The following is a 23,319-nucleotide window of genomic DNA, read 5'->3' as shown; positions in this document are numbered from 1 at the left end:
ATGGGCGGAGCCTAAGCCTTTTCACAGAATCAAATTATGTCCTCACATTTCAAAGAAATGCTCATATCTCTGGAACCATAAGGATTATTAAGCAACTGTAAATGGCAAACTCTTCAGCACAAACTGTTTTTGTAGTGGTAGTATTCTTTAGGTTCCAGGTCATAAACTGTATTTTATGTCACAGTAAACACAGTAACTATTACATTTGTAATATTTTGTAAACAACTTACAATATTTCAGCAACCACTCAAGGTACACACACACTGACAGCAGCATTTTATTCATTTAGCTGAGAGCTTACATATGAGGCTAGGGAGTTCTGTCTGTGTTACTTGGTTATTGAAATATTTAGAAAAAAATGTGAAAATCATATCTATATAAATTAATATCATAAAAACAACAGCTAAAGCTATTTAACTGCTCTAGACAGAGGTCAAATATTAATGCAGTTGAGTCTGCCATTGTGTAAGCTTTAAGATGAAACCTTTTAAATCCTTGTACATGGCATGGCTTTGGAATTATTGATGCAAACATGAACAAGCAATATTTGACACCTAGAGGCGTCAATAGGAGCTAACTGCAGATGCACCTGGAGGCATCACTTGGATATAATGAGTTAACACCTCTTCTGCCTTAGCACCAAACAAAGTATCATGCTGTAAAGGTGCATCTAGTAACTTAACTTTAACATGATCAGGCAGATTTTGTTCCTTTAACCAAACAGGCCTCCTAATTACAGAACCCATAACTGCGGCCCTGCAGGAGGCCTCCAAAGAATCAAAACCACATTGCAAAGTATGCTTTCCAACTTGTTCTGCTGCATGCAATAAATCCTGCATTTCCTTGTTTTCAGCATATTCAGAATTTAACATAATTTTCTGTTTAAGCAATCCCATGAGATGTTGCGGATACTTGAGCATATGAAACTGACAGTTTAAGGCTCTTATAGCCAAAGTTGCAGATGTGTAAACCTTTTTTCACCATCTATCCAGTGCCCTTGAATCTCTGTCAGAGGGGGTTGGGTTTTTTGCTGTAGAGGTCTTAACTCCCTTGGGACCCAGTGAAATAGTTTCCGGATCAGCAGCAGCATTTTTAAAAAGAAATTTGTGCGAGTCAGGAACCCTGTAATATCGGTCAGGCTTAACAGTAGCTGGAGGTAAGGGGTCAGGGGTCAAACTGGACTCCGAAAACACATCATCTACAATGTCTAACACAGGGGGAATGGCTAGAGGCCTGTGCTGTGGTAGTAAAAGGAAATCCCTAAGCCTCTTTTTAGATTCTGAAAAATCTTGGCTCCCTCATGGTATGCAAGGTTTCCCCAAAGGAATAATCCTCAGCAGGGGATGCTGAAGGTATAGATTCTTCAGCATCAGAATCCTCAGAGGGGGGTAAGGAATATCCCTAATCAGAAGAGGAATCAGAAGAAATAGAAACCCGATCTGAAGATTCATAGTCAGTGTCTTGCCTAGGCCTCTTATCAAGAGGGGGATGGGAACCCCTGATCAAGGTAATCAGGTCTTCAGCCATCTTGATCATCTGTTTTTTGAGCATAGAGGCCTGTACATGTGGCTCATGAGTTTGTTTCTTTGCTTTAGAAGCTGCTTTAGTCTTTGTCTTTTAAGCTGAAGTCATTTTAATGTAAAGATGTCATGGTCTGAATACACCCTCAGAAGCTGGTACCTGCTCAGCGGCTCCGGACCCATCTGAGGGATTAGCGTCCGAGGCTCCAATACTTTGAGTAACTAACGGCATGGCCGACTCCACGTGGGAGTCGGTAGAGGCCTGCGACTCTAAAGTAGCGGGTGTCAGGGGCTGCGAAAGAGCCTCACTGAGAACCGGCGACCGGCTTAGGAGAAGCTTCGTCGTCAGTTTTGGGCCTTGGTTGTTTTTCTCTATCCTTTTCTTTGCATTTTTGTAAACTCTTGTAGTCGGATGGCTATCCGATGACATTTTAGGATAATTAAACAGGCTACCAAAATACTTTAAAGCAAAATTATACTGGCGCTTAATAGTGCGTTGGTTAAATCAAGCACAAAACCAACAACCAGAAATGTTATGATCAGGGCCTAGGCAAGGAATATAGTAAGAATGAAAATCCTTATGAGGTATTTGCTTTCCACAAGTAATACAATTAACTTTTTCTGACATCGGTCTGGAGCAAGAAAAAAGTTTCCCCAACGGGGTACTTAGCTTTATTGAAGACTTCGGTCTGAAACTCAAATACGAAAATTTCAGGAGTCAGCTGACAGGCACTTGCAAACTGCTTCTGCTTCGGGCACCACACGGCAAGAAAGACTGAAGAAAATGGCATCAGCTGCTTCTTTTGTACCCCCGACGACTTGACGTCAGGGAAGGGGTGGCAGCGGCCGATGTATGACCCGGGACTTTGGAATTCGGGCCAGCTGAGGGCAGCCTGCCAGCGGTATTGCCCAAATGTAATGACTGCAACAGTGAAACACGAAGAACATCATAGTACAGTTGTGTACACTTACCATAAATGTAGACAGTAGTGTGTATTCATTGTTGCAGTCCTGGTTACCCTTCCTCCAGCCACCTATTTTTCTCTGGCTATACCTCTACTTTCTTTCACTATGCTTAAAAGCCCTTTTGGTGTACTTGCTTTTGGGATTGGAGGTATATTTTTTGTGTTTTTAACTTTATTTGCTCCCCATCTGGGGGGCACCTGACATCTGGGGCAAGAAAAACTGATGTAATTGCGTCAGCTGCATGTTTTATACCCCTGACGACCTGACGTCATGGAAGTAGGAACAGCAACCGACGCAGGACCCAAGACTTTGTTAATCAGGCCGACTGAGGGCAACCTGCCAGCAGATTACCCAAATGCAATGACTGCAACAGTGAATACACTCGAACATCTACATTTATGTTAAGTGTATACAACTGTACTTTCCTTCTCCTCCATTAAGATCCATGCCTCTGCCATCTCGGCTCATTACAACACTGAGCCACCTCTCTTCTCTCACCCTCTCATCAAACAGTTCCTGAGAGGGGCAAATAACAAAGCCACCAAGGAGAGCACCCACCCCTGCTTGGGACCTTAACTTTGTACTGAAAAATCTCACGCTACCTCCTTTTGAGCCTGCAGTGTCAGCAGAGTTAGAATTCCTCTCTTGGAAAACAGCATTGCTTCTGGTCATCACTTCAGCTAGAAGAGTGTCTGAGCTAAAAGCACTTACGGCTGTGGAACCCTTCATTATTTTTCATGCTGATAGGGTCTTCCTCATGACTAATCCTTCCTTTATGCCTAAAGTGGTGTCCAGTGTGGCTCTCATCCAATCTATCCATTTGCCAACTTTCTTCCCTAATCCTCAAAATAAAGGGGAAAGGATCCTGCACTCCTTGGATGTGCACAGACAGCTCAGATGCTACCTGGATAGGAATAAGCCCTTCAGGAAATTTGAACTGGGTCTTCTAGCTTCAAGAATGATGTCCAGCACCTGCTTGATAAGGCTGGTCACTGGGGGGGAAATCCAAGGAATAAGCCAGGCTGCAAGATTCAGGGTTTGCAGTTGCGGATGCAAGATCTGTCCCCCATGCTGAGTAAAAAGGATTGGGCTCTGGCGTAGGTGCCAGGGTGGCACCAGTGACAGGCTGCGCAGTACTGGGTACCAGTACTGGCATGGCCAGTCCGGGGCAATCAGGATTGTCCTTGGTCTGTTCTGCCTTATCTTGAGTAATATTCTTGAGAGAAAAGCAAGAGGGGGAAAAATGCATAGATTGAGAGGTTTTCCTACTTGAAGGACAGGACATCCACTTTCCAGGCCCTGCTGTGAGGTGTCCTGGTGCAGAATTTGCTGAGCTGGTGATTGCAGGGGAAGGCAAAGAGGACCACCCTCTGGGGTCCCCCATTTCTGGATTAGAAGGCTGAAGGTGCTGGGCTCTAAATGCCACTCGTGTGGGTCAAGGAGATTTCTGCTTAAGTAGTCTGCCAGTGAGTTTTGTTTGCCTGGCAGGAAATGAGCTTGCAGATGGACATGTATGTCAAAGGTAATGTTCCACAAGGCCATGGCTAGCCTGCAGAGTGGGTAAGAGTGGGTTTCCCCCTGCTTGTTGATGTACCGGGGTCCTGGTGAGAATAGGTATCTGAAAAAGCTGTTAGGGCGTGCTGAACAGCTAGCATTTCTTTTTGATTGATGTGCAGATGAATTTGACTTGGGCTCCAGTGGCCCTGAATGCACTTGCCGTCCAGGTGTGCCCCCCCAGGCATAGTCTGATGTGTCTGTGGTTAGGGTCTGGGCGGTATGAGGTTGAGTAAAGGAAAGTCCCTTGTTGTGGTTGCATGCTGCTGCCCACCAAAGAAACTCTGCCCTTAGACAAGGTATGATAGGAATGACAGTTTCCAGGTCCTGAAAATGTTAACACCAAAATTTTCAAGTACCATTGAATTTTCCTCATATGCAGTCTGACATATGGAATTAGCAAGATGCAAGAGGCCATGAACCCCAGGGCCTGCAAGATTTTCCTTGCGGATAGCAGGGCTGTGGTGGCCATTTGAGTGAAGTAGCCTGTCAGATAGGCTTGCTTTTCTGGAGTAAGGAATGTCATCTGGGATGCTGTGTCCAAGCTTGCCCCCAGGAATACAATCTTTTGACTGGGGACTAGTTTTGATTTCTTTTCGTTGATAGTGTACCCCAGGAAGGATAGAAGGTTTGTTTACAAATGTCAGGTGCTGCAACAGTATTCCTGACTGCCTGAATCAGGCTGTGGTCCAAGTACATGTAAATCTGAAATGTTCTCTGTCTGCAGTAGGCAATGGCTGGATCCAGGCATTTTGTGAATATTCTGCTAACAGTGGATAAGCCAAAGAGAAGTGCAGAGAACTGATAATGCACAGATCCTGCCCTGAAGCATAGGTATTTTCTGCATGAGTCCCTGGTAGGGATGTGTAGATAGACTTCTTTTAGGTCTAGGATGGCTAACCAGGCATCTTTGGCCAGCACAGGAAGAAGCTGCTGAAGGGTGAGCATTTTGAATTTTGGTACCACCAGGAAGGTGTTTAGAATGGAAAGATCTAGGATTGGGCACCAAGTGCCCTCTTTTCTGGGTACCAGGAAAAGTCTGGAATAGAACCCTTGAACTATCTGTTCTGCAGAACAGGCTGAATTGCCTTTACGGAGAGCAGGGATTGAACTTGGTTTTGTGCCTCTGCCCACTGGTTTGGAGGAAGGTCTGCAAACCCTTTTGGGGTTGGCAGTGACTGGAAGTAAAATTTGTACCCTTGGGATACAATGCTGAGGACCCATCGGTATTTGGTGATGAAAGTTCAGTTTTTTGCATGATGGGCAAGTTTTCCTCCTAGGGGCACGAGCAGCTGGGCAGAGGTGAGGAGTACAGTTGAGAAGTCATTGTGAATTCTTTCTGTAAAGGGGTGGCTTAGCACTCCCTGTTTTTGAAGAGGAGGCAGTCCATTGTTTAGATCTCTGCATACCTTGAGAATGTAGTCTGGGGTGGGTTTCTGTTTCCCCTGGGTCTAGTTTAGGATAGCCTTGAGGGGGCTGGAAAGGACCAATGCTTTAAGGGGCAATGCCTACTGAATCTAGGAGGCTGCACTTGCAAGAAATCTTTCATTGTCTGCATAGATTTAGCTTTTTCTTCCATCTTTTTAAGAACCTCTTCTGCTACGATGCCAAACAGATTGTCCTTGTTCAAAGGAGCGTCTAGTAATTTTGATTTGACATGGTCTGGCAAGGTCTGCTCCTTAAGCCAAGCATGCCTTCTCAGTACAGAACCAGTGACCGCTGCCCTGCAAGATGCTTCTAGGGCGTCAAAGCCACACTGCAAAGTACGCTTGCTGACTTGCCTTGCAGAATGCATAAACTCTTGTAATTCTTTATTTTCTGCACAGTCTGTAAAGGTAGCTAATTTTTGCTTAATACGTTCCATAATATGTTGCTGGTACTTCAGCATGTAAAACTGGCAATTCAACGCCCTAATGGCGAGAGTTGCAGAGGTGTACACTTTTTTACCACATCTGTCTAAATCTCTGGAATCCCTGTGTGAAGGGGTGGGATTCCTAGCTGTAGTTGCTTTTATACCTTTAGGCCCCTAGGAGATGACCTCTGGCACAGCAGTAGGATTTTTGAAAAGAAACTTGTGAGAGTCAAGAACTCTGTAGTACCTGTCTGGTTTCCTAGGAGCAGGGGTTAAGTATCAGGAGTTAGATTGGATTCCATAAAGACATCACCCAGAACTGGGGGCATTGCTAAAGGTCTATTTTCTGGCAAATCTAAAAATTCTCTGAGTCTCTTTTTTCACTGAGGATAGTCTTGGCATTCCCAGTGGAAATGCTCTCAAAGTATGCAGGGTTTCACCAAAACGAAAATCCTCAGGAGAAGCAGCAGAGAAAATGGATTCCTCCGCATATGAATCCTCATAAGCAGATAAAGGCATGTCTTCATATTCAGAAACCTCAGAGTCAGACTATTGGTCTGTTAAAGCTGCTGGGGACAAGTCTCTTTCTCTTAGCAGGGGAAGGCTGGCTTCCCCTAATCAGCATAATCAGGTCTTCTGCCATTTTAAGCATTTGATGTTGTGGCAAGGAAGCAAGTGCTTGAGTTTGGGTCATTTTTTTTGGCACAGTTTGTACTCTTGGCCTCAGAAACTCAGTAGTTTTAGACAGAACTGAAGACGTGAAATAAGTCACCGGTTTATGTCGAATATCGGTAGTGCAAAGAAATTCCTCAGAAGCTGGTGCCTGCACAGCTGCTCCGGACCCATCCAAGGTAGAGACATCCACAGGTTCCGTAGCCAAAGAAGAGTCTTGCGGCATACCGGACTCCGAATGGGTCTAGGTAGCGGCCTGCGAATCCATCGAAGCAAACATCAGGGGCTGCAAAAGCTCCTCACTGAGTACCAACGAACTGACGACTAGTTTAACGGAAGCGTTGTCGGCAGTTTTGGACCTGTGTGGTCTGTCTTTATCCTTACGTTTTTTCGGTAGATCATTAGACAGATGGCTTACCGAAGCCATTTTGGAATACGGAGATCGAGGGCAAAAGTATTTAGTGACAATAAGGGCCCGACGATGAATAGTTCAGGCGTTGAACAAAGCACAAAACTGACAAGGCACATCGTGGTTTAGGCTTAAATAGGTGACGCAGTAAGAATGGAAATCTCAGTGTGAAATTTGCTTTCCACAGGCAAGACAATTGTTAACTTTTTCTGACATTGTTTAGAGCAAGAAAAAATGATCCCCAACGGGGTACTTAGCTTTAGAAGAATTCAGGATGATTCATTTCGGAAACGAAAACTCAGGTAGTGGCTAACAGGCACTCATGCGAACTGCTTCGGGCTCCTCGGCAAGAAAGACTGGTTTAACGGCATCGGCTGCCTGTTTTTATACCCCTGACGACCTGATGTCAGTCCTGGAGTGATAGCAACCGACGCAGAAATACTAAGTCTCTGGTATTCAAGCCGACTGAGGGCTACCTGCAGGCAGAAAACCCAAGTGTGATAACTGCAACAGTGAAACATGAAGAACATCTTGAATCTGTCAGTGAAAGCAGGAACACCTGGTGTACGACTGGCAGCTGGAAAATTCTGAGGGCTGCTGTGTGCAGATGTCACTTTTATGGCCTACGTACTCCCACCTAGACCTGATGTCTCACGCACCTAGGAGGGACTGAAAGCTTTTGGATACTGGCCATACATATGCGAGACTAGAAGGGTAAACAGCAGAATACTGCAATATAGGAACAGAAGGACATCTGGAGAAAGGATCTTTAGAAAAGGCAAAGAGCAAATAACAGAAATAAATGGAACTTGTGGAAAAAATACAAGCAAAGTAATATTCAGGAAGAGGACTCAGGTATCCCTTATAGGCAGGAAAAGACTATGTTTTCATAGGTTTACAGGTATGTACTACACTAATAACTACTGAAGTATTTTTAAGCCTAGCCATGCATCCCAAATCTCTAACAAATACTGCTACCCTTGCTAAATGTAAGCAAGGGCTTGGGAGATGAATCATTTACAAGCAGGGGCCTAGGAGACAAACATTTACAGGCTGTCTGTCCATTACAGATATAGCTGCTAGCCCAGAGGAAAATGTCCTGTTCCAAAAGTCAGAGTTAAACTTGAACTGGGCTAGGGAGGAACTCTGCCTGTTTTAAATAATTTTTATTGTGGTATGTGTACATATGTCACTGTTACAACTGTGATTTCATTAAGATGTTTAAAAATAGTTTCTAACAATCTTGAGCCTGTGAACTCATCAGCTTAGGCCTCAAAAACTGACATATATGTATTAGATGGCAGTGGAAGCCCATAAAAAGAATTAATTGGAAATGGCTTATAGTACAAGATTTTTACCATAACACATCCAAAGCTTTACTAAATACTACGTCAAGGAAAGTGATGTTAGATAACATTCAAATGGCTGTAAAAAGAACACCAAATTTATAGTTAAAGTACTTAAAATACAACGGTACACAATACTCATCAATAACCTAAAATATAAATTCATAGGATATTATTCAAAAACAGACTTGGCTCCTGGTTAAAATTTTAAAAGATCTTGAAAGAGCCTACATTTAAGTAAGAGTAACTGGTGGCAAAGGACCTTTTCTTCCCCCTCACAATTTTTTGTTGTTCAAACAAAAGTTTTTTCTTCCACTTTCTAAAGATCCCACCGCGAGTTTTTAACTCCTTTACAATATTTAAAACTATCATTACAGTTGAAATAGATTTTGATTTCCATTTCCTAGCAAATACTTTTTAGCAGCCAATATCACTAATCTTAGCAAGGACTTACTATGTAGGATGGCCCCAAGGGAGTCTCGAATATCCAAAGCATGTCGTTTTGTAAATGGCTAACAAACAGTGGGGGGACAATCTATGTGAAAAACCACAAATACAAATGAAATGCAAATGTTGTCAAATGAAATCCAACAGAGAAGCAGGAAAGAACTTGAAGACAATTTAAAGGCTATCCTTTGTCAATACCAGAAGTACAGTATACCTACAAAAAATGCTGACCAATCTGAACAGCAAAGTATATGCTGCTAGCACCTCCTAGATTTCAGAAAGGTATATTGGCAAATATTTTTTCTTCTTCCCAATCCATGTAAGAGTTGCACATGTATACTTTCACATGCAGAAAAAACCCCACAAATGAAATAAGCAAATGCAAGAATACAGAAAAAAACAGAAATAAGATAAATATAATCTATGAAAAGTAATAAAGACTAAAGAAAACTGTCAGAAATCACCATCACATGACCTCCTCCAAAAAATTACTAAAAGCTTTTACTTGAGTGCATCAAAAGGCAACGTGCAGTACAACATGAGTGGGTATGGCATCAGAAAGTTAGACAAACTGCCTGAAGTTTCATAATTATGATACCAATGGTATCTTTAATTCATGCACACTGTTAAGACAGTTACTTATGGTATGGAAATGATTAGTTACCTTCTGACTTTCTGTTTGCTTGTGGTAGCAGTTTTGGGGATATGAATTGGCTCTTTCAATGCACCTTTAAGATGAACTGTTCTTTCCTGTATAACCTCGCGAACATGCTTGATCCAATCTTGTTTATTTTCTATACTGGAACCCTTAATAAAAAAGACAAGAAGAGCAGTGTATTAATCTGGAAAATGTTCTTTTTCTCTTTTATTTTAAACAGCAGATTTTATGCCACCACAGCCAGACAATATCATAATCCCCATATAGATGGCCTCCGCATGTGAACATGCATTGCTTGAATGATTCAAACTACAGTGTCACCTGCTTGTGACGTGAGCCACCATTACAGCCCAAATGTGGTTACCACACCAGCTTATTACCAGATAATGCACTTAAAGATTGAAGTGGGTAACAGTGCAATAGTGGGTCACTGCTCTCTTCATCCCCAAAGGACAGGCATTAGCTGTTCCCAATCATCAGCCCCTGTCCAGCTCCTGTAGTGTCTGCATTGCTGACTGACACTTCATCCCTCTATACCATGGATTTCAACCAGTTTGAAAAACTACTTTTCACAATAAATGAATCTCTGTCCACAGTAATCATTGACTCTACTGTGTGAAAATGAATAATTAATACTACCCTATATTAAAAAGAACTGCAAAATGCAAAACAGATCTTGCACACCAGCCTCAAGAGAGGTAACCAGTGTAAGAACCCTGAGCCATGTAAAAGAATATCAGAAAATTGAAGACTGCAATCTATCCAGCTTACTTCCAAATCACTGGTACGAAGGACACCACAGAAAGCACACACTTCTGCCAATAAACAGAAATAATCCAGACCAAACCAAGTTCCACGCACGAAGGACTGAGTGCACGGTTCAAACCAAAAAGATTGTAAAACCAAAAAACGAACCAGCACAAGGGGAAAAGTGCTAAAACATATTTTATTTGTGGCAAAGTTTATTCCATATAATCCTAGTGTTGCAAACCGGTTTCGGCTATCTTTTAGCCTTCTTCAGTGCAAAAAGAGAAAATAGTGATTTAACCGCACATCCTGGTCAATGCTTATATATCAAATAATTTAAAGGTGTATATACACCAAAAACTTATCACATTTGTTAGGAATAAGTCATAGAACTCTGAGCTTGTCTTGGTCTTCAAAAATGATACCATCAAACTTAACTTAAATATAATTATAATACTACCATATTAATATTATTATATTATAATGCAAGCATGTATTACAAAAGATGCATGAAACAAGAAGCTGACAAAGATTACTCCATTTCATTTAGACCATGTCTGAACAAAGCCCCTAACCCGGTAATCCATGAGGATTCCATATCATTTAATTCGTCATCCCAGCCTGCTTTAGAGTCTCTATGCAAACCAATTTTGTCAATAATCACAAATTTAAATTGCGCTGTTTGGTGAGTTATAGTATGTTTGTATAGGGCATTGGAAATTTTTTCATTTCTAATGGCATTGAAATGTTCACTTACCTTGTGCCTCAGTGGTCTTGATGTTTGACCCAAATAGGAGGAACATGTACAAGTGGCCAGATAGATCACCCAATCAGTACTGTCTTGAAGCTAATATCTTTGAGTCAGAAGAGTTTTACAAAGTTTATCTAACAAACTTGGCTAAAGCACTAGCAACACTTGAATAACAATTAATCAAAAAGAAAACATATAAATTCCAGCGTGATATTACTGATTACGAAAAGGGGAAACCATTTGTCACACAGAAAAATGTTAGGTTTTTCGACCCCAACAACAAAACTAGTAGTAGGAGAAAAAGACCTAGGTCTATTCTAAGAAAGAATAACCATACTACAAGTGGCACTTCTGAAGATGACATATCTTCAGCTACAGACTATGATTGCCCTTCTAACCAGGCATCCCCAACGGCTAAGAGAAGACCATCAGACCCTTTAGACCCAGGACACGTAGAGGTGGTAGAAAACACAAACACATGTACACAGAGTTTACAAATGCTATTACAGAAAATTGTGAGCTAACAATGTGCACAATATATCATCTTTTGAATTGTCATCTGTTCACAATAAATTGCTGAACAAGGGTCTAAACTTTGTACCGACTTCCTTTGTTCCTGAACATACATTGGTTAACGATATTAATTATTTTTGCAGGTTGATTAACCTTAAAATATTTTTTTCAGATGGTGACAACTCTCAAAGATCTACTGGGTTTAAATTTAGGAAATCTGATTTTCAACCACCAATGGACAAACATGTAGCCATATTTAAACAATGTGTCATCAAATTAAACATTTTTCTCTAGGCTACCAACCTGCTAACCATAATTTAACCTTGGAGGAACAACAAGCACTACAGGAACTTTGTTCCAATCATGATATAGTGATTATACCAGCAGATAAGGGAGGGGGCATTGTTATTATGGATTATTCCATGTACCAAGATGAAGCCCACAAACAACTGTCTGATGCCCGGTTTTACATCAATATGGTCCTTGATCCAACACCTAATTTCAAAACACATATTGATTCTTTTCTGGATTTAGCTACCAAGGAGGGGATTACCGATAAACAAACATGCAAACAACTAAAAGTTGCTGAACCAATTGCTCAATATCTGTACTTAATTCCCAAGATTCACAAACATCCTACTAATCCCCCTGGCAGGCTGACTGTTTCTGGGAGAGGTTCACTCACTGAACCACCATCGGCCTTTCTTACATATTATCTTAAACCTCTATTACCAATGATAAGATTGAGATTACAAGATACTACAGAATTTCTAAACATAATTCAGGATACACAACTGGAATCAGACTGGTGGCTATGCACATTGGATGTCTCTTCACTTTACACTAGCATCCCATATGAGGCAGGCATATCAGCCATTTCCTATTGGTTAGACAGATCTCAATTGTACAACACTGGTTTTAACAATTTCCTCATCAAACTAACAGAATATGTGTTAACCAAGAACATTTTCTATTTTGAGGGACAGGCTTGTTGGCAAGTCAGGGGTACTGCTATGGGAGCATCCTTTGCTCCCATATAAGCAGACTTATTTATGGGATTTTTTGAACAGCAATTTATATGACTCTTTTAACAATCACTACATGGAACATTTAGACATTTGGAGACGGTACTTGGATGATTGTTGGATGGTGTGGCAGGGTGATAATATACGGGTACAGGATTTTGCAAAATATCTGAATAATAATCCATGGGACATTCAGTTTACTTTAAATCAACAATATGAAGAAATTGTATTCTGGGATGTGACAGTTTCTCGCCAAGATGATCACACTTTGGCAACTAAGGTACACAGAAAATTTCCCCAATACAATACACTCTTATATGCATCCAGCTATCATCCCCGCCACATCATCAACAACATCCCCAAATCCCAGTTTTTTACGGATGAAAAGGATTTGTTCCACCGAAGAAAACAACTCTGAATGTGTAAGGGATTTGTCCAGTAGACTCATAAGTCGAGGATATAAGACACATCATATCAATCAAACCATCAACCAGATCAAAGATGTACCCAGATCTACATTATTACAATACAAACATTCACAAGATGACAACCAAACTATTGTATCTCAGACCATCAGATTTGTTACCACATTTGGCAGCAACACACCTTCTTTCAGAGACATCATTAACAATCACTGGGATATTTTGAAGGCCCATGAACACTTGAATGAACTATTACTTGACAAATGTGCTTTTTCATATCATAGGGGCAGAACCATCCAATGTCATTTCACACACTACAAAAGATACAAGCCATCTACATCTATTCAAACTACTCTATTTGGTGACCATCTGGTAGGATGTTTTCCCTGCAATCACTGCAATGCATGCAGACACATTTCTAAGACCAAATAATTTTCTAGTAATAATACCCCTAAGGTATACCAGATTAGAATTTTTTGGAACTGCAGTACTGATTGGATGATCTATCTGGCCACTTGTACATGTTCCTCCTTCTATGTGGGTCAAACATCAAGACCACTGAGACACAGGATAAGTGAACATTTCAGTGCCATTGGAAATGGAAACATTTCCAATGCCCTATACAAACATACTATAACTCACCAAACGGCGCAATTTAAACTTGTGATTATTGACAAAATTGGTTTGCATAGAAACTCTAAAGCAGGCTGGCATGACAAATTAAATGATATGGAATCCTCATGGATTACCAGGTTAGGGGCTTTGTTCAAACCTGGTCTAAATGAAATGGAGTAATCTTTGTCAGCTTCTTGTTTCATGCATCTTTTGTAATACATGCTTGCATTATAATATAATAATATTAATATGGCAGTATTAAGTTTGATGGTATCATTTTTGAAGACCAAGACAAGCTCAGAGTTCTATGACTTATTCCTAACAAATGTGATAAACTTTTGCTGTATATACACCTTTAAATTATTTGGTATATAAGCATTGACCAGGATGTGCGGTTAAATCACTATTTTCTCTTTTTGCACTGAAGAAGGCTAAAAGATAGCCGAAACCGGTTTGCAACACTAGGATTATATGGAATAAACTTTGCCAAGAATAAAATATGTTTTAGCACTTTTCCCCTTGTGCTGGTTCATTTTTTGGTTTTACAATAAACAGAAATAAAACAAAATTATGGTGTTAATATTTATGTAAGCTCCTACTTTCACTCAAATTTATGTACTTAGCAGAATGCTAGATTTATCTGGTCTCTTTCCAGACACTAGAACCCAATGACCTATTCTGCCAGCAATGATCTCCTCACAAGCTTGAATTCCTTCCCCATCCCACTTATCTGGAGAGTTCAGATAGCACTCAGGATTAACTGAAAGGCTAACAAGTCTCTCATCATAAACAAGAAGCAAGAAACAAAAAATGCTGCTTCTTTACAGGCCCTCAGAAAATCACAACTTCAGAAAAGAAAGGGGGAGGTAAGCTGACAGAGACCAGATAAAACTAACATGTTGATAAGTACATAACTTGCATATTTTTTCTGCTCCTGTCTGGATGCCGATGAATGAAATTCCCAACTGATTTAAGATGGCCTACACCAGCAAACCTCTGAGAATGGCTACACCAAAAGAAGGCAAAGTCTTGGATAAAATGCTCAGATTATAATGTCTGGCAAGTTATGAAAGGATAATCAAGTAGCAGCTACTACAAAATATTCTACTGCGAAGTTTCAAAGGACATGTCCTGTGATTTTGGTTTTGTGGCCAAAGATCTACTAGGTGAAGCACATCAATAAAGGATATAATCTGATAACAACATGGACAAGGTTACCTTTGAAATATGTCGCTTTAAGATGCAGAATACGATACAAATGGTTGTAGATCCTTTCCAAATGCTTTGGTTCTGCCTAGGTAAAATAAGAGTTGTCTATGAACATCCAAGCAATGAAGTTATTATTCCTCCTTGTTTGAACACTGGAAAAAAGAAAACTGGCAAATATATGGCCTACATTAGCTAAAATCTGTGTATCTACCATATGCATAAAAAGTGGATTACTAATCACAAGGAATTTATCAGACTGAAGATGACACACGGGTACTGGGAAGCCAAGAAATGTAGATCAGAAACCCTTCTTACTGAAGTTATGCCTACTAGAAAAGCAGTCTTCTAACAAAATCCTGAGAGGCATAGAATTAGCTGGTTCAAACGGTGGTTTGGTTAAAGCCTCTGCGACAAAACTTAACATCTTGTGAAGGGTCAGGTTTCACTAAAGATAGACTAGAGTAGAAAATGCCTTACAGGTCTTTTACGAAGCGAATGATACGAGTGCAAACCATTATGAAAGGAAGATATGGCTGCCAAAGCAAACAATTGAAGGATAATAGAAGTTGTGTACTTGCCATAACTTGGTATCTGTGTTGTCCAATTTTATTATGCATCACAAATGGGTCTTTGGATCCATCCTCAGATCTAACTTGGCCACTTCTTCCAAACATACGATCCAAGCCTCTAACTTCTCACTCTCCCATGATGCCATACTCCTTTCAAACCCTCAGATCGCGTTTGCTGCCCCTTCCTCAACAGGATTATTCCAAAGGTAGTAGACATACAGAGAAATCGACTTACTAGAGACCAAACTAGGAACCAGAGACTTCTGTAAGCCTCTACATCATTCTCAGCTGTAAAATGAAGGGGGAAGGAGGGTGGGATGTGATGCATAACGAAAATGGACAACACAGATATCAAGCTATGTAAGTACATAACTTTTGATTTGATGTTGTCCATTTCGTTATGCATCATGAATGGGTCACAATCCCCCAGCTACATAAGGACCTCAAGGAAAGGTATGCCTGAGCACCGCGGAACCAAAGGATGCTCTAATGTTCAACTTGTAGTGAGATACAAACGGATGAGCTGTGGATTAAGTAGCTGCAGCACAGACCTCATAAATTGGAGTTCTAGCAGAAAAAGTTGAAGTGGTCGACATTGATTTGGTGGAGTGGGCTCTAAATGGACACGGAAGTTGCTTGCCTTGCTGGGAATAAACTGTAGAAATACACTCCATAATCCATTTGACTAATGTAACACCTTAGAGACAGCCTGGTCTAACCTGTTTGGCGAAAAGACTAGAAACAACTGCTCAGACTTTATCAGGTCCGGCTATAAGCAGAAAAGTAACTGTCTGTGAACATCCAAGGAAAGTAACATGTATTCACCTTTATTGGAGTAATTAGGAAAAAATACAGGCAAGTGGATGGTATGGTTAATTTTCATCTCCAATGCAATCTATGGTACGAAAGGAGGACTCATTCTAAGAGAGAGACTATCCTTTAAGAACATTATGTACAGTGGTTGAGAAGACAGAGCTTGTAATTCTGATACTCTTCTAGCTGACATAACAGCCACAAGAAAGCCAGTCTTCCACAACAAATATTTTAACTCACAAGAACTAGCAGGTTCAAAGGGATTCAGAGTTAGATCTTGGAGTACCAATTTAAGATCTCAAGGAGGAGAAGGATCTTTGATTGGAAGTCTAAGATGAAAAACCTCTTTTAGAAATGTGCTCATACTTGGGAGGAGGAAAGGACAGAGGAAAACCCAACTCCCTTCCCTATATGGAAATTTGTGATAGTCGCACATTGCTCCATCGTGGAAAAGTGAGCTTACGAATGCAAGGACATCAGAGACTGAAGGTGAAATGGGTAGATATTCCTTTGAGAAGTCCAGATGGAAAACCTCTTCTATTTGCTAGAATACATTCTCTTGGTGAAGGACTTTTGAGAGGAAAGGATAACTTCACAGACAGGGGAAGGTAGCCTGGACTTCAGCAAAATCACTAGAAGTGGAGAAACCAAGTGGTTACTCTGAGGGATCAGAGACTGGGAATCTGTCACTATGACTGATGGGAAATCAGATCATGTCTGGGATCCAGTATCCATGGAAAATATTTCCTGTGAGACCGCAGGAAGGGGTACCATAACTGACGAGGCCAGTAAGGGGCAATGAGGATTAGATTGGTCTTCAACCTGCTAGCTTTCTGCAGAACTCTGGGTATCAGAGGAATCGAAGAATAAGCATAAAGGAAATGCGTGGTCCAACCCCCTTGCAGGGGGGAACAGAGCGAAGTACTTGCTACACTTGGCGTTTAGGGGAGAGGCAAATAGGTTGCAGCAAGGCTGGTCCCAAAGGCTGAAAACCTCCTTCGCTACTGACTGGTTCAGGGACCACTCGTGAGTTCTTATAATCGTACTGCTGAAACACTCCGCCAGAATGCTAGATTCTGCTGGGATGTGCATTGCAATGGGAAACTGGTTTGAAGTAAACGTCCATTCCCAAACCCTCATGGCCTGCCGACAGAATGGGTAAGAATAGCCCCCCCCCTTGCTTCTTAATGTACTATACCACCAATATACTGTATGTCAGGACTGCAACTGTCCCCACAGGGAGGCAGTACTGAAAGGCTTGTAATGTGAGAAGAACCACCCTCATCTCCAGGAAGTTTACGTGCAATTTGGTCTCTGTGGGGGACCACAAACCTTGGACCATCTTTCTCTGAAAATGCCCCCAACTACCCAACAGGGAAGCATCCGTGGTCACAGTGGCTGAAGGGGGGAGGGTGACGACGAAGGGTTTGCTGAGATGAAGGTCATCCATAATCATTCACTATTACAAGTGACACACGCAAACTGGAGTAAGCCTGACTGGGGTTGATAATGGGTGACATCGAATAGACCATTGTACTACCAGGGTCCACTGGAGAACTCACATAAAAAACCTGGCTAAGGGCACTAGAAGAATGGCAGCCAACATGGAACCTAAAGCCATGAGGACAAGGCGAGCTGGAGGAGATCAAGTGTCTAGACGGCATTGAATCTGCTGCCTCTGATATCTTATTCTTTCAAGAGATAGGGCAGCAAGTTGACCAGCCATGTTCAGTTTTCTTCTGATTAACTCAATACCCTGTGTGCTGGGGTCATCTTGGATTTTGCCATGTTCACTTTCATTGCCAAGCAGCAGAACAGGCGCAGTATCACCTGAATCGCGTAGAATAGTTGACGTCTTGTGGGTGCCATTAGGAGTCAATCATCAAGGTAAGAAAACAGGTGGAATCCTTGCAAATGGAAGTGCGCTGCAACATTTTGCATACAGTGAACACCCAGAGGGCAGTGGTGAGGCCAAAGGGCAGTACTCTGAACTGGTAATGATCGACCACCCCCCCAACCAGAAGCAAAAATATCTCCTGGAGCAACTGTCTATTTTGATATGATACTACATGTCCTGGAGATCCACAGAACACATCCAGCCATCCTTGCCTAGGAATAGCAGAATGGATTATACTGCAACCATGCGTAACTTTGCCTTCTTGACAAACAGATTCAGACTGTTAAGATCCAGGATGGGAATAAAATCTGCATCCTTGTTCGGTTGCGACCTGCTGGATGACTCTCTTGTTTAGAAGGGCACTCTCCCCCTAACTGGATGGCAAATGGGGCAGATGCTCCCCGGTGTGGAGAGGAGGAAGGGAAAAGGGAATATAGTAACCTCTAAAAGTTATGTCTGACAGCCAGGTGTAGTTTATGTCTGTACAAACTTCTGGGCCTAAGAATGATCCGCCCCCAACTGCCTCCAGAATCGGACAGCCGGGCAGCGCTTCAGGAGTGCTGAAAAGGCCCGTCAGAGAAGGGTTCCCTGAAGTCCTGGTTCTGTGGACCCTTTCTCCCTCTGGGGTGAAGTCTACCATTAAACACTCTCCCCTTGCCCCTAGAAGAGGATTCATCTTGTGACTCAGGAAAGGGCCATTGGGATTTACAGAACCAGATCATCTTCCAGGCCGCTGCTCCCTGGAAAAGGTCCGTTGTGGGGAAAGAAAATGTGATCCCTACGACAGATACTCAACCTCAGCCTATAAGGCAAAACAACGTACCCAACACACTAGTCACAGGTGACGCTATAGTCAGGCACACTGATGTCCCACTCACCAGTCTAAACAAGGAGAAAGTTACTGACAGCTATATGTGGGGTTCCAGGATCTGTCACATAACGCAAGCACTCAGCTCACGCCACACAAAGTACAAATATGACTATGTCATTGTCCATGTTGGTGTGAATGACCTGAGATGTACCTCCATAGACAACATGAAGAGAGACATGGAGGAACTCTTGGATCATGTAGCCCACAGAGGTATGACCCTATCCCAGAGTAGCATCCTGCCATTGACCGGAATGATACCACAATAAAAGGACACAATGAATGACTTCAAAAAATGGCTAGGCTTCTGGTGTCATTCTAAAGGGATCCAGTGTCTGTCTGCAGGGGACAACATGATCGACAGACCACAATGCTTTGCCAGAGATAGCCTGCAACTGTCGCCGTTGGGATTCCGGATATGGGCTAAGGCTCTTGCCACACCTATAGTGCCTTTTTTAGGCAAAGTTTAAATGACAAACTCACCACCGTAGCAGGTATAACCAAGCAACATCTGAGGGTAATGTTACTCAATGCTATAAGTCTAAACCTCAAAATGCACTCACTCAAGGCACTCCTTAAAATGGAGAACATCGACATCGGTGCAGTGACGGAGACATGGTTCAAGGCTCCAGAGAGCACACTTGCATTACCAGGCTATAACTCATAACACACCTTTTGGCCATGTCACCTGGACCGAAACACTAAAGGAGGTGACTTGTCCATATTCATTAAGGATATCCACATGTCCAGGCGAGCTGCTCAACATAATGTATCTGAAATTATCCAACAGCAACGAACACTGGGCAAGACTACAATCCATGTTGTAGCTTGCTACAGATCCCCACTTCACGTTTCTTGATATACTGGGTAATATTAAGATACAGTCCAATACACCAACAATGGGTGATTTCAACTACCCCACCATTAACTGGGAAAACTATTCATTTACTAACTCATTTGCTCAACGCTTTCTGGAATTCATAAATTCCAATGCTCTGGATCAGCTTGCCCATACCCCCACCAAGGGGGAGCAATATCCTGGACCTGGTCTTTACCAATATGGGCAACAGATATTCCATGCCAGAGGTCAACTCCTCGCTGGTAAGATCCGACCACAAGCTAATCACTCTAGACATTAATATCCCACCCCCCCAACCCCCATTAAGGAAACCAGCGTAAAAAACTTCTCCAAAGCCAACTTCATGCTTATTACGACAGAAGTGGCAAGCTTAACGACACCCATAGAGATGGAAAATAAAGGTACGACTGCTGAATTCTATACAAATGCACTGTATAAGCCCATACACGAATGCATGGACCGTGCCCATCCCCAACAGAACCAAGACGCTATCCTCCAAAAAAAGGAAGCCAATCTGGTGGTCCCCTGCCTTAAACTTTACAACAGAAGAAAGAACCTGTTGCAAAAAAAAAAAAAAAAGAGTAAAATCCCCTAATTGCAGTAACACATGGTCAGACTCAGTAAGAAGCTGAGATCCCTCATAAAATCCTCCAAAGCTAAGTCACGAAAATAAAATCACCACTGATTCTAAAGACAAACACAAAACATTCTATAGCTATGTCAATAACCTCAATAGCAACACTCAGATCTGCTCAGAGCTCCAGCACAATGGCACTAGATATACAGAAACAACTGATATTGCCAACATCCTGGCAGATAGGGTGAGTGCAAACTTCACCCCCCAAAGGGACCATCACTATACCGGAAGAATGCAAAGCTCCTGTAATTACGGCTGCACAAGTAAAGATAGCACTCTCCAAAGCCAAGAATACAGCATCCATGGGACTTGACAACATCCCAGGCTGCGTTCTGAACAAACTACAGAACTAACACTCCACCCAAGTACCATCTTCAATCATAGCCTCACTTCAGACTTTGTCCCTACTGAATCGCTCACAGCAACTGTTAACCCACTCCACAAAAGGGAAGCCACAACGGACCATGGAAACTACAGCCCCATTAGTCTGACAAGCCTGGGCTGCAAGGCCATGGAACGTACCCATCTTGAAGCTTATAAACAAGGACATGGGTAACCTCCAAACTCTGGACCCCACTCAGTTTGGGTTTGTAAAAGGTAGGTTATGTCTCCTAAACCTGACTGACTTCTTTGAAGTAGTCACCAGAGCTGGGGATGAGGGTAAGGTGGTGCACCTAGCCTATCTTGACCTTGCAAAGACTCTCGACACCATCCCCCACTCTGGAATTACAGATAAACTCACTAGAATGGGCATTAATCCCTATGTCACAAGATGGGTGGCCAACTGGCTCACTGACAGAACCCACACATTGAAAGTAGCAAACTTCAAATCCAAGTTCAGACCAGTGACAAGTGCAGTACCACCGGGCTCAGTCCTGGGTCCTCTCCTGTTTGGCATCTACTTCTTAGAAGTTCAGGCTAATACAGCAGGTCTTTGGCTAATGAAGTTCACAGACTACTGCAAACTAGGTGCCATAATAGAATTGCCTCATGATGTAGACATTCTACAAAGGGGCCTCACTGAGACTGATAAGTAGGGTCAAAGTCATGGCCTCAAGTTCAATGACAAGTAGTGCACGGTCATCCCATCTGGGGACAAAAAATGTATCCATGAACTACCACACAGGTGGTAGCCTACTAAACATCAAAAGTGTGGTAAGAGACCTCGGGACACAGGTGAACAGTAGTCTCTCCTTTGACAATCACATCGTCATAGCAGTCAGGAAACCCGTCTAAGTGGCACACCTCATCACAAAGGGGTTCACCTCCAGAAAAAAAAGAGATGTCATTGTTCCTCTCTACTCATCCCTCATCAGACCCATTATAGAGTACAACACACCGTTTGGTATGTACTTTGCAAGACATCTACAACTACTAGAAAGGCTACAGAAATACCTTAATAGGAGGATTACTGGCCTCCAACAGAGGCCATATGCAGACCATCTCAAAAAACTCCAGCTCTACTCAGTCGCTCATTGCCTACTCAGAGGCGACCTCTGCCTAACATATAAAGCCATGTCAAACCCAGATCTGTTGGATATGCTACACATAAAATAAACCCTAATCCATCGAGCCACATGCTCCAGGGACCTAAACTTGCCATCACAATAAACAGAACATGCTGGAGTAATAGATTCTTGTCTCAGAACTTCCCATGCTATGTAACAGACTACTCATTCATGTCAAACAAAGCTTCTCATTAGCACTCTAAGAAAAATCTCGACAATCAGAAGGGAAATAGGAAATTCACCCCGGGGATCACTTCTGTGGATCTGCTAGACAGGGGCGCAGGAAGATAGCTTTCATGGGTGACAAAAGCCAGGGAACCTTTTTGGTTAGGCTTATATAGGCCCTAGGGCCGATAGTCTAGTACCTACCAATGATCCTAAGTTAAGGTCTTGCCCTCTTGTTTTCTGCGAGTAAGGGTGTCTGACGGTCTGAACAAGGAGGAACTGTCAACGGGGGCGTTAATAAACGATGTCTTGAAGGGGTGCTCAAACCACCACAATTTCAACCAGGCATGTCTCTTAAGAGCTATGGATGAACAAGTCACTCGAGAGGTTCCCCCCACTGCATGGGAAACTAGCCTCATCGAGGAAGAATAGAAGTTAAAATGTTCAGCTGGGTGGAGATCTTTTTGAAGTTTTCCTCAGACAGCGACTGTAACAGACAGGTGGAGATTTCTTTCACCAGGCCTCTCCGAAAGCATGTGAAATGTGCTAGATAATTCTATGCTCTCTGCAAAAAAAATTGGCTGAGGCATACACCTGCTTCTCATGTCTGTATAAAGCCCGAGACACACTGTTCAGGAGATGAACTTTTTTGGTGCCTGTTAACACCACAATGGCATCAACCAGGACAGCTTCATTCCAGAGGGGATGATCCTGAGGTGGATTAAGGTACTTATCCATGGTGTAAAGCTCCTTCCAAGCGGGCAGGCAATGAGGTCAATAAGTTGGTCCGCTCTTGGGGTCACACAGGATGTAGATGGCCCGCTCCCAAATGCCTAGGGAAAGCAGACTCCTTTGAAGAAGGGGGTGGGGAAGACCATCCACCCTTCTGTATTAGTATCACTAAGATATCTCCAAAGGAGATATCGAGTGGTGATTGGGGGACCCTTCCCCCCTCATCGAAGTCAGGGACCTCTGTCAGAGACTCCAAAGGGGAAGGCTATGTGCCTACTCTTGCACAGACAATTCTGGAGTACCTCCTCCTCAGGATATTTGAGTGAACCCATTGCTGAGAAGTAGGCTGCAGGCTTTCTAGGAAGGGCAGACAGTGGATCACATTCATTACAGCAAAGCTTTGATGGATGGAGAATTGGGAAGGGCCTTTGGCAGAGGTAGGACTATGTCTAGTGTCGCCGACAAAGCCCTGCCTGCTACATAGAATGCTGAGAGATTCTGTCCTCCCTCCCACCAGAGGCCAAAGCCTCTAAGGGAGAAAGAGACAAGGCCAACTCAGATCCAA

The 23,319-nt window shown here is 42.5% G+C and overlaps 1 protein-coding gene across 1 annotated transcript in view; it reads right to left on the bottom strand.

The window, feature by feature from the left end:
- Positions 1 to 23,319, bottom strand: part of TRIO (trio Rho guanine nucleotide exchange factor) — a 5,137,669-nt gene that overhangs the window by 2,432,101 nt on the left and 2,682,249 nt on the right. The window contains exon 32 of the mRNA XM_044065600.1: positions 9,431 to 9,573. Coding sequence (XP_043921535.1) covers positions 9,431 to 9,573 — 143 coding nt within the window. The remainder of the gene's footprint in view (positions 1 to 9,430; positions 9,574 to 23,319) is intronic.

This window comes from Protopterus annectens, chromosome 3.part0 (genome assembly GCF_019279795.1).
Source record: "Protopterus annectens isolate FY-2018-M chromosome 3.part0, PAN1.0, whole genome shotgun sequence".
Classification (NCBI taxonomy): Eukaryota; Metazoa; Chordata; order Ceratodontiformes; family Protopteridae; genus Protopterus; species Protopterus annectens.
Note: the sequence above shows the minus strand (reverse complement) of the source record. Positions and strands in the feature narration are given on the sequence as shown.